Source organism: Enhydra lutris, unplaced genomic scaffold (assembly GCF_002288905.1).
Source record: "Enhydra lutris kenyoni isolate GAN:26980312 unplaced genomic scaffold, ASM228890v2 scaffoldscaffold88, whole genome shotgun sequence".
NCBI lineage: Eukaryota > Metazoa > Chordata > Mammalia > Carnivora > Mustelidae > Enhydra > Enhydra lutris.
Genome location: NW_019154172.1, coordinates 485,731 through 498,619, shown reverse-complemented (window position 1 = coordinate 498,619; position 12,889 = coordinate 485,731). Strand labels below are relative to the sequence as shown.

General features: G+C 41.2%; 1 protein-coding gene across 1 annotated transcript; it reads left to right on the top strand.

Annotated features, from left to right (window-relative positions):
• The first annotated feature begins 3,206 nt into the window (after positions 1-3,206).
• Positions 3,207-3,500, top strand: LOC111162085 (cornifin). The gene has a single exon (XM_022526288.1). It carries the CDS (start codon positions 3,207-3,209, stop codon positions 3,498-3,500), a length of 294 nt encoding a protein of 97 aa, XP_022381996.1.
• Positions 3,501-12,889: the final 9,389 nt, after the last annotated feature.

Here is a 12,889-nt window from a genome sequence, read left to right as displayed (position 1 = left end):
AGGAGTATGTTTGAGGCCAGAGGAGGGAATGAGTTGGAGGAGCTATCCACACATCTGGGTTCTAAACATGATTTGGATTTTCCAAAGGCCACACCTAGTAACATGTGTTTTGAGGACATCACTGAACCAGTGACTTCAGTTTCATGTTATGTTGATCACAAGAAGTTACTGGTTTATAAAGACTCAGGGGATCCCTGTTCTTAGGTTCTCAGGAAAGAAAAGTCTCTGACAAGGAGAATCTTGAGGATCAGACCATCATGGAGGGAAGACCTACTTGGGCAGGAGCTTTGGAGGCTGCTCACCTCCTGCCAATCTCAGTGTAATTACTAGTCAAGGTGCTCTGTCACTTTGTCATCCTGGGGCCTCCTCCAAAGTAAAAGCAACTCTGGCTCAAAATAGGCATTTTAGCCTTTCCTTTCCCTTCTCAGACCCTGGTCCACTGAATGATGATATGCTGAATGAGTCTCTTATTTCCACCTATGCTAATTCATGGCCCTCCTACTTTCAACAGAGATGGAAATACTTACTGTTAATCCCAGGGCTACTTGAAGCATTAAGTGGCTTTATTCCTACCTAAGAAGATTCATCTTAGCAAAGATTAAGGATTGACCCAAAAGGGAAGGCTTTTTTCTTCTAACTTTGCCCATCACACAAAGCTCTCCCGGGACTGAGTGGACCCAACTGCAAGCCAGGAAGTCTGAGTTCCTCTTTCCACCTGTCATTATTTTCCTGCCTTGGCTTAATTTCTTCTATAGGCATTAGGAGTAGGGAGGTGTTAAAAAAAAAAAGAACAACATAGGGTTTCCCTGTAGACTTCATTTTTCATGGGGATTGCTGTTTGACCTTGAGGGAGTTATTTCACCTCTTCAAAGTCTCAAATTCCTCAGCCACTACTTGAAGAGTATGGACTGAGGCACTGTGAGAGCCATTAAACTAGTGACTTTTAAGTAGGATGTGGCTCTGATGCTAGGTAGTTTCCAGTCTGTTGCGGGAAGTGGCCTTTACACTTAGATAGCTCCCAGAATGAAATATGCCTGGCATGTACTAGGGCCTCTCTTAATATTTGTTGAATGAATGTGGAAACAAATATCACCATGCAAGTGCTACTGTTCTGAGCAGGCATGGCTCTGATGCTGAGAGCCCTAGGAGATACATAGGCAAGAGAGGATGAAAACACTGCAGTCAACAAGACCTCCAGGTGTCAGGGCTGGGACTGGAAGTGGCCAAGGAAGGGCTGGGAGTGGGCTCAACCTGGGGGTCCATGGATGGGCTTGGGCAAGGGGCTGAAATAGAAAAGTTTTCCAGGTTTTCAGAGGTGTGTAGGTAGTATATAGTTGGGTTAGGAAGGAAGGGCCAGAGCAAGAAGGCTGGGTGGAGTGGAGGGAAATGTTATCCCAAAAGAGGAATTAGCCCTTGAAAATTTCTGAAGTAGGAAAAGGGTAAAGGTGTGGTTGGTAAGGGCAAAGCAGGTTTACCCAGATTAACAACCAGTCAGGGCGGGGTGTAGTTGGGGGATGGTTAATTAAGTAATCTGAATGTGTACAGTTCAGTGGAGTTAGGAGAAGATGGAGAAAATGGATTGGCTCCCCAGACAAGAAGTCTGTAATCAGTCACTTGATGACCTCTAACATCTACCTTTATAGGCAGACAACTGTTGCCCATCTCAGGTCCTCTATATACCTCTCCTACTTGTTAACGTGCCCAAATGTATTTTAACCCACAAAACAGGAGGAACAATCCCCTCAAGAGAAGAGAGAGCAAGAAGATAGCAAGGCCGAAAAAGGACTCAGATCTTCCTCCAAGTTTAACTCATTAATCCCTTCAGGAAACCTGTGGCTCACACCTCCCCCAACACAAGCCCTATGCCTAGTTTAAGGGGGAGGGTGGCACTAGGAATTAGGCATTGGTGACATCATCGTCACACAGCCAGTGCCAAAAAATATCAAGTGGGTGGTTTTCATCATAAAAGCTGATCCAACTGGTAATTGAGGGGAGTAGGGTGACTCATGTTTGATGGGTAAGGAATGAAAACAGAGGGGGCCTGGGGTGATTCTGTTTCCTTGAGGCAGGGCTCATTCATCCTATAAAAAGCCAGCTACCCGCTGATTTCACATAAGACCGGAGCAACCAGACACCCCATTCTCGGTGTACAGGTAAGTCTCTGATTGGAACCAATTTGAAATTCATGTTTGCTTTTTTCATTATTAGAAACTGGATAAAGGCAAACATGTATAAGAGGACTGATGAGGATATTAATTAGAGACACAACACTGGGCATTTTAGATTAAAGCACAGTTTAGGTGTGAAGGGAGTTAGTGGCAGGTAAGTCTGCCACTTTAATGAACAGCTGTGGGACTGGGGGCCAGGGTGGGGACAGGTTTATACAAGTACCAACAGTGAGTTAGTGGCAGGGTTGTGACTAGGACTCTCAGGCCTGGGCACTTTCAACACCACTATTTTCTCTGTTTATGACACTTAATAAAAATGTTAATTCATGAGACGGGCTGCTACTATGCACTTGTTATGTTTCAGGCACTGTGTTAGGTATTTTGGGTAAATCAGACCGTTATTGATCTCATTCAGCAAGTTCACAGCCTATCAGGGAAGATAATGCATGCTCATACACAGATGAAATGCAAAGCAGATAGTGATTGATATGGGAACAGAGAGATAGGGAAGGGCTGTTTGGGGGAACCATGCCCAGTATCTCCTGCTGATCACGCAAGATGTGAGCTATAATGGAGGCATATTTGAATAAGCAGAAATGGGAAGGAGAGCACTTCAGAGCAGACAGTATAAGCAAAGGCAGAGTGAGGTCACAGGAGCTGAGACTCACAGAGGCATTTTGTAAGCCTTAGGTGGGCTGCACGGTCCTGGGGGTGGGTAGACTTCAGTTGTTTCTATAACGTTATTTTCCAAAAGACCTCAGTATGGTCCTGGGTACTTGTCAATGAGGGCTATGACATGTCTGGGGAAGAAAGGTTGCTGGGGAATAAGCCCCACTGAAATGGAGCAGAACAAATTGACTTTAACTCCTCCTCTTGAAAGGGCCCAGAAATTATCAAAGCATATTTTACTTTTCAAGTGTGTGTAGGGGTGGTCAGCCAGAGGAGGTGAGTGAACATTTGGCATTGAACTGGCTTCCATCCTAGATAATCCTTGGTCATATCATCTGTTCTTTGTGTAGGTCCAGCCTCCTGTGAAGCATGAGTTCCCACCAGCAGAAGCAGCCCTGTACCCCTCCCCCCCAGCCTCAGCAGCAGCAGGTGAAACAGCCCTGCCAGCCTCCACCCCAGGAACCATGTGCCCCCAAAACCAAGGAGCCATGCCACACCAAGGTTCCAGAGCCCTGCTGCCCCAAGGCTCCAGAGCCCTGCCACCCCAAAGCTCCAGAGCCCTGCCATCCCAAAGCTCCTGAACCCTGCCATCCCAAGGTTCCTGAGCCATGTCCCTCAACGGTCACTCCAGCACCAGCTCAGCAGAAGACCAAGCAGAAGTAATGGGGTCCACAGTCAAGCAAGCCCTGGGGAGCCAAACACCGAATGCTGAATCCCCTCTCCCATTCTGCTTCTGTGTCTTACAATTAGCATGATGTCACCCTGAGTCATACCCTCCCTCTTCACACCCTCTACAAAGATTTCCCTCCCATTGTTCTGCAGTGCTCTGAGCCTCTGAATGAAGCTAAGAGTCTCACTGGCGAGCTACTCTTTTAACTGCTCAGGGCTCACCCAAAGAGAGGCCTGGGGATCAAGTGGATCTTTCCTGCCCTGTCCCCATTAAATCACTTTTAACTCCATAGCTGGCTGTGCTTGTCATTGGCTGACTCAACTTTTTCATTGTTCTCTCATCATAAAGCAGGAAAGGGCCTGGCACAGGCCCTTGAGAGCATGGGTGCATGTGTGGGGGGGAGGGGCGGCGCTGGCAATGGGTCAAGGACACCCAGAGCCTGTTACTTTGGGCAGCCTTAGCTAGAGCAGGGCTTCTTTTGCACCTGAGTGAGTCTTATCTGAGTATAGATGGTACCTGTCTCAAGCCATCTCTGACTCAATCCTGGCCCCCAAGTTGCACTTTTTCTGTTTGGTTTATTTCTTTATTATTATTTTTTACCCCAAAGAAATAGTGCTTGTAAAAATTCCAATATGATTATTCCTGCATCTTCCCTTGCTGGTGGCCCAGCACATGGAGCCAAACCCTGAATCACTCATAGCCAGATACACACACACACACACACACACACACACACACACAGACTTCTGCACACACTGACACCACAAATCACATGACACCCACACACACATACATGCTGATTTGATCACACTAGTCTGTATTTATCTTTCACTGAGTCCCCTATGCTATAGCAGTACAAAGGAGTGTAGAATCCTTTGCCTGCCTAGGAGCCCAAGGTGGTGATCTTCACCCCTTTTCATGTAAATAAACACTCATGCAAATATGCATCTACGCCAAAGCACGCACTCACCTCCCCCTGCTCACTTTTGCCTCTCTCTCTCCCCAGCCTCCTTCCCCACATATACAGGGTACCTCTCCAAAGAGAACATCAAAATAAATACATCAAAGAGGAAAAAGAAAAGTTGGGTAGGTTTCAGAAGGAAGACATTTTAATGCAGATAAGACAGCATGAAATTAAGGTGATGAACAGGTCATCACCAGGCAAAACGTTAGGGTGAAAGGACACTTTAAAACACATAGCAAGCCTATTCAGCTTCCAGCTAAAAATGATATCCTTTCCCAGAAAAGGGAAGATAATTCATCAAGACCACCCAGAAATCATATTTTTAAGCCATATCCAGAGCCCAGTTCTTCAGATTCCCACTATCTGCTCTCTCCTTCAAGAAGATAATCATGTCTTCTTGACTTTGCTTGTGACCAACAAAAAGTCTGGAAGCTGAGAGATCAACAGGATTTCCACAGGGCCTGCAGTGGTTACTGGGAAATGAACTCTAAAACTTATAAAATAACAACAGGCAGATGTGAGGCAGCAACAGGTGACAGGTGTGTTACCCATCACCTGCCTCATACCTGTAGGATGTGCAAGCACTTCAGATATGTCTGGAAATAACTCCAGAGAAATTTGGAGACTATAAGACAAAAGTTATCCAGCAAAGCTTTGCAAGTTGTTGAGTAATCATCAGACTGGGAGGAGAGAATGATGTCACCTGGGTATGCAAGGTTTGTGCATGTCCAGGGGATTTCAGATTGCTGCTTGTTGGCATGATGGGTAATGTCAGCAATAACTCTAGAAGCAGTCACAATTATAGGGGCAGACTGTGACTGGAGACATGGTTGGTGACACACTGCTATAAGGGGCAGAAAGTAAAAATCTTTACACTCCTGCATGCTTTCTGCATTCCACTGGGAAATATGCATTCAGAAACACAATGATTTATTTATAAGTATCATCACTTCAACATTATATATAATAGCAAAAAAAGTTAGGAGGGAAACAATATAAATTATCCCAAAGGAAAATTGATGGAACAAAGCATTTTATATCTGTCATGAAATACATCACGATCATAAAATAATATTTAGTCATATGGAAAAATGCTCAGAAAATTTCAAGATCATTTAAAATTTGGCATATGACACATAACATCTTTGTTAAAAATCTGTGGAGATATGTATAAATTTTTAAAAATCTGGCATAAAATACAGCAAAACTTAATCAGTGACTATATTGGGATGGAGAATAAAAGGTATTGGTTATTTTATTCTTTGAATGACTCTGTATTTAATTAATTAATTAAGAATACAGTGGTGGGAAGGGCAGAAGGAAAGAGAGAATCTTAAGCAGTCTCCAGGCTTAGCACAGAGACCGACACAGGGCTTGATCCCACTACCCTGAGATCATGACTTGAGCTGAATTCAAGAGTCATATTTTAACCAGGTGAGCCAATCAGCCACCACTAAATGTCTCTATATTTTATACATATTCTACATCATAGATTGGAATTATATTTATTTATAACACTTCTTTCACATGTTTAAAAAAAGCAAAAGCTGTCCAAGATGTTGATGAGCTAGAGAAAATATGTTTTCCAGAATCTTCTCAAAGCCCTGGAGCGATTTCCAGGCAAGCTGCTCACAAGGAAAAGAGGAGGGTACAGTTAAGGTTTTTTTTTGTTGTTGTTGTTTTGTTTTTTTAATGACATTCTATACAAACCCCACGACCATTGAGGGTTAAATAAGGTTATGGGGTAGGTGCCAGCTGCTCTTCCCTCTGCTCCTCTCTTCAGTAATAGAATGCCATTCTCCCAGCCAACAATAGAGGGCAGGGTACTGCTTTCGGGTGAGGAATTTAAGGGAGAAACTGCACACAAGTTGGGATTGTAGGTGCATGTGCGGTTGCAATCCCACCTGTGCAGATAAAAGAATGCACATTTGATTCTCTTCATGGATATATCTTGGTTTCTTCACGGTCACCTGAAGGAGCACCTCCATTTCCATGTGTGCTGAAGGGAGAAGATAGTACCTAGTTTAGATGAGGACTGTTCAGTAAGGGAGTTCAGAGAGACTGTGGGCTGTTTTCTCCTGTGTCTGACTCAGTAGAGCCTCTTTTCCAGGTGTCTATACCAATCTGTTTTCCAGCTAGCTTCCTGCATCTGCCTAGGTAATGTCCTTGACTCCCCACCAGGTTGCTCCTCCTGTTTCCCTTCTCCTCCTGTCTCTTTTCTACTATATATTCAACACCCCCACTCCAAGCACCCCACATCTCTGTAGAACCAGGTGTCTGTCAAATGGTAGGAGTTTATTTGATGTCTGCTGGGACGTTGAATAGTCTGTACCTTCACCAGAAGATGCTGTGGATTTGAGGGGAATTCTGAACCTCGCTCGGTGAAAGCTCAATGCTTGTGTCATTCAAACTGCCAGATGAAGTGGGGTCTCCAGTCCTGAGTCTTTGCCTGACATAGTATCATGGCTGCCCAATCCTGTTAGGATTTTCACAGGGCTTGCGTGTTAACCCCGCTGTTCTGCTTCCCCATGACAGGGGCCTCCTGACTCTGAAAATGGCTCTTCCTCATAATTGCCACTCTTTTAAAATCTGATTCTCAATCTGTATTAGAGAATCAATCAGGTGAGTTGGAATTATTGATATTCATGAATTAAAAAAAAAAACACACATGACAGATATCAGGGTATGATCTCTTGGAACATCTGCATCATTTTCTAAAAACCTTTAGTTTCATTGTGCATAATAATGATTATTTCTTATGAATACAATTTAGAATTTGAATCCTGGAGTTTTTGTTGAATCCAACCAACATTTGCTGTTTCACAAAAGAATTTTCTTTGATGACATAAGAATGGAGGATCTATATAAGATAGAATGAATTGCTGAAGAGGAAAAAAAAAAAAATAAGAAGGCAGCCACTCATTAAAATCATAGATTTAGGTGATGAAAAAATACCCTCACAGATTAGAGAATTTCCCAGCTCATAATATAATAATATAATAATATAATAAATAAATAATAATTTTAATCAGATTTGAGTTTAATTACATTTATGTGTTAAATCTTCAAATATTTATTAATTCATTAAAATTACCAAATATAAATCCATGGCAAATTCACACATAAACAACTATATTTTCCTAAACAAAAGAATTGGTTATAAGAGTAGCACTGCTTTAAAAATACCTTTAATGTCTGTATTAGTGGAATATAGTTGGTCTCTCATATCTGCTTCTGCATTCAATCTGTTGTGATGTGTTGTTTTGGTTGAAGAATATGGAGAAACTACAGCTTCACACAGATATGTAGTTGGGAAACAGAGGAGTATTTTAGTGACTTTCATATAATTAATTATGGATATCCTTTGACACTATACCAAAACTCAACAGATAGTGGTTTCCTAAAGATTAGTTGTGGAGAGAAGGAAAAGCTCTTCTCAACTTTCAAGGTCTTTCAACTGAACTAAAAATTAAATATTTAATTTAAGATTAAATAGATGAGATAGATTAACAGGAGGGAAAAAAAACCCACAAAGTTTTATTCCACACACATGGAAGCCCAATAAGGAAATTGAGAACCAAAGAAATGACCAAGACAGGCAGTTTTTATAACTTTTAGAAAGAGAGACAATAAAATCTGTGAGGAATTCATAAGACTAGGAAAACTTAACTTTGGGAGTTTATTTAATAAGGGATTCTAAACAGAGTTTGGACCTGGGGTGGTAAGTTAGTAAAAAGTATACAGTCTTCTCTACTCTAAATTTCCCCCCTCTGGTGATAATGATGTCTCTTTACCCCTGCTACAGGGAGGGTACATTTCACATGGGGAGATTTATTGCCTGCTTTTGGGGGAACGGAGGAAAATCTGACTATCCTTATTTTTTTTTTTCTCTTAAGTGACTTTTGTTTAAAATAACCAGTAAGATGGAACTAGAGGGTTTTATGCTGAGGGAAATAAGTCAATCAGAGAAAGACAATTATCATATGACCTCTCTGATATGAGGAATTTGAGAGGCAGGGTGGGGGGTTGTGTACAGTAGGGAAGGAAAAAATGAAACAAGATAGGATCAGGAGCGAGACAAACCATAAGAGACTATCTCACAAAACAAACTGAAGGTTGCTGGGGGGTGGGTGGTAGGGAGAAGGTGGTTGGGTTATGGATTTTGGGGAGAGTACGTGCTATGGTGAGTGCTGTGAAATGTGTATGCCTGATGATTCACACACCTGTACCCCTGGGGCAAATAATACATTATATGTTAATAAAAATAATTTAAAGTAAATAAAATAAAATAACCAATAAGTCAAAGTGGAATCTTAAACCATTTTAACTAATCACTTATATTTTGATACATTAAAATCCATTGGTCTGTAAAGAAGAAGTAAAATGGTCTTTATATGCAGATATTATTGTCTATGTAGAAAACACCAAGGAATTTTCTCTTGAATCTACAACTAATAAGTGAGTTTAGCATGTTTGCAGGATTGCGAACCAAAGTTAAGATTAACTATTTTTCTACTCAGCATTTTCCTTGAGATTTGTTTAAGCTGTTGTGGTGTGCATATCTATATTCCACTCCTTATTGCTAAATAGTATTCCATAGTAATAAAATATCATAGCTTTTTTAATCCTTCCTTCTTCCAAGAACATTTAGGTAGGTTCTAGTTTGGGGCTATTTCTTTTTTATTATTATTAATAAATATATATAAATATATACCATTAATCTCAGGAAACAAACTGAATATATATATTCAGGATATAGGTAGATAGATAGATAGATAGGTAGATATATCCTGAAGGCAGAAACTGTTGTGAGAATCCATCCAAACATTAAAGAGATCATTCTTTCCCCATATGTGTTCTTAGCACCCTTGTCAAAAATCAGTTGACTGTGTATGTGTAGATATATTTCTGGGCTCTCTATTCTGTTCCGTTGATCTATGTGTCTGTCTTTATGCCAGTACCATACTATTTTAATTATTGTAGCTTTGAAATATAGTTCAGAATCAGGAAGTGTGATGACTCTAGCTTTGTTCCTTTTTCTAAAGATCATTTTGCCTCTTCAGAGTCCTCTGTGGCTCTATATGGCTATTATTTTAAAAACAAAATATAAGTTTTAATGAGGTTATGGAGAAATTGAAACCTTTAAGCATTGTTGATGGAAATATAAAATGGTGCAGCAGTTATGGAAAAAAATTAAAAATATAACTACCATATGATTCAGACTTCCCATTCCTGAGTGTTTATCCAAAAGACTCGAGGCCAGCATTTCTAGGAGATATCTGCACTCCCATACTCTTTGCAGGACTATTCATAATAGCCAAGATGTAGAAAGACCATAGCTTCTCCCTGACAGATGAATGGATAAAGAAAATGTGGTATGGGGCACCTGGGTGGCTTGAGTGGGTTGAGTGGGTTGAGCCTCTGCCTTCAGCTCAGGTCATGGTCTCAGGGTCCTGGGATCAAGCAACGCATCATCGGGCTCTCTGCTCAGCAGGGAGCCTGTTTTCCTCTCTATCCGCCTGCTGCTCTGCCTACTTGTGATCTCTGTCTGTCAAATAAATAAATAGAATCTTAAAAAAAAAAAAAAAAAGAAAATGTGGTATAGACTCAAAATGGAACACTATTTGGGCTTCAAAAAAAGTGAAATCCTGACATTTGTGACAACATGAATGAACCTGAAGAACAGTATGCTAAAGGAAAATTAGCCAGTCACAGAAGGACAAATACTGTATGATTCCATTTATATGGGACATCTAAAACAATCAAATTCTTAGAAACAGAGAATACAATAGTGGTTTTCATAGGGGAGTGGTATGGTAAATGGGGAGTTTCCATTCCTTCTGAATGCAGAAGCAGATATGAGCATTATTGGATAAAAGTTTCAGTTATGCTGAATCAATAAATTCTAGATATCTGCTCTACATTGTAATGCCTATAGTTAAGAATAAGGTACAGTGTACCTAAAACTTAAAAGAGTAAGCTTCATGCAAGTGTTCTCACCACACCAAAATGAGAGACTGAGAGAGATAGAGACAGAGAGAAAGAGAGAGAAGAAAACAATGAGAGGTGCTGAATATGCCTATGTTCTTGATTGTGGTGATGGTATCACAGGTGTTTGCAATGTCCAAATTAATTTAAATGTACTTATTAAATATGAAAAAATATGAAAAATATGAAAAAAATTGTCTCAGAGGTTTGAAAGAGAGAAGAATTATCTATCAGTTATGGGGAAATGTAGCCATGAGGCATTAACTCTTCAAGCCTGCACTTCCTCAAATGCATTGAAAATTCACACAAACATCTCATGCTGTGGCATCCTGGAATACAAGATCAAGAGAGGACAGAATCCAAGAGAATGTGTGGGAATGGTCCATGAAGACATGACTGGCAAAAGAGCAAGATCCAAACTGAAAGTGTTTAAAGGTACCCAATGCCACCCACATACATATTGGTCCAAAGCAAGGCCCAGGTCACTGATGTAGCCCCTTCTGCTACAGGAAAAGGGGCCTAGATCAAGGTACCTCAAGAAGTGGGACTCACCATCAGAAGTAATGTGATTCATACTCTCTACAGTAGAGTATGTTTCCTTAGTAGAAGTAGCACTAGTGAAGAAATCAGCTTCTCTCAAGAGTAGAAAGAGCCTTATCACCCAGCCACTGACTGCTTGTCTAAACAAATAGGAACACTAGGGTTCTAAGTTCTAAGTTCTAGAGGCTGATCTCAGAAAGGTCTTTGTTATTTAGAATGAATAAGACATGGTTAGGACAATGGAGGAGAGAGCCCACCCAGGAAAGAAAGGCAAGAAATAAAAGATTTCTTCTAGAACCAAGGTCCATAATCAATATAGCACACAAGAAAGATCTAGATTCATAAAGAGGTCAATAAAGAGATTTTTTCTGGAGCTAAGAATTCTAGCTGGAGCAGCAAATTTGCCAAGAAGTGGTTGGCTGAGGAGAGGGATAGAGACTCACCCTAGGGGATGGTTAATGTAATACTAGAGACTAGGGCCTAGGTGTGACAGTAACACTGGCACTGCCCTAGAGGCAGCTGACTGGTTAAACACTAGCAGAGAAGGAAGAACATGAGTGGAGAAGGAAGCAGGAAGCAAAGATGATGAGCCATGCCATGAGGCTTGTCATAAGATTAATCATTTTCAAGAAGTCGCTTTATGGTTGTCAAAGGAATATATAGACATCTCTCTAAAGTAATCCAGTTTTCTCTCTCTCTTCTTATTTTTCTTTCCTTTCCTCCCTTCCTTTCACCCTTATGTAAACCTGCACATCAATCAGGGAAAACAATAGTTGTCCACTGCCTGGGTTTTCTCAGTATTTGCTCGATCTTCCAAACAGCATATGAAGATAAAGTACAAGTAGGGTTTTGGGAACTGGTGGAAGGAGCTCATGGTGGAGGCTGTGCCTAAGGGCTCAGGTTCATGGAAGATAACACAGAGGCAGAGCAATGGGAAGGGAGGAGCTATCCACATACCTGAGTTGTAAGGATGTTTGGATTTTCCAAGGGTCATGCCTAACAAAAGATTTTTGCTTTGAGATCAGGTCTGGATTAGTGACCTCCATTTCATCTTATCCTGATCAGAGGATATAGATGGTGTATGAATTCAGACAATCAGAGCTCTCTTGTTCCTGTGTTGCCTCCAGAGGGGGGAGATCCCATATTCAGGGTTATGCCCCATGTTGGACAGATCCAGTCAATCCTGACTGCCCAACCCCAGTGACATCTACTACCTGTGGTCAACATGGCATCTAAAGAGTCTAGCAGAGTGAAGCATTTCTGTTTTAACCTTTCTGGTCCTGTCCCAGAGCTGGATCAACTGAGAGAGGAAGAACATGAGATGATTCACTTATTGCCACCCTTCATGGTTTCCCAGAAGAACCAGTAGTGCCTGCTATTCATCTCCACATTCACTTAGAAGAAGACTAAAATGCACAACAGAATTAATCTGAGCTAAATATCAAGGTCCTGCCCAAGAGACCTGGTTATTTCTGTTCCCAGAAGCCTAGAACTTTCACCTGATTTAACTCATCTCCACCCAAGAATCCTGTTACCCATAACAACCTCACCACAAAGGGTGGACAGTGAGGAGAGGCTCAAGTGACATCATTGTCAAACAATAGGTGCCAAAAAAAAGGTTAAGCCAGAGATTTTCATTACAAAAGCTGGAATGAAGATAAAGTAGGCCTAAAAAAATCCCACTTCCCTAAGGCAAGGATCATATTCTGTATAAAGAGCCAGATGTCCAGAGACTCCCCACCAGACTTAAGACTGTCAGCTCAAACTTCTCTGCATGGCTGGTGAGTCTCTCTACTTGGATTTTCTCATTATTTGCTTGATGGTATTTTATTTTGATTGGGATCTCTTTGCCATGCTAGGATATATTTACTTTAAATATAATGCATTTTG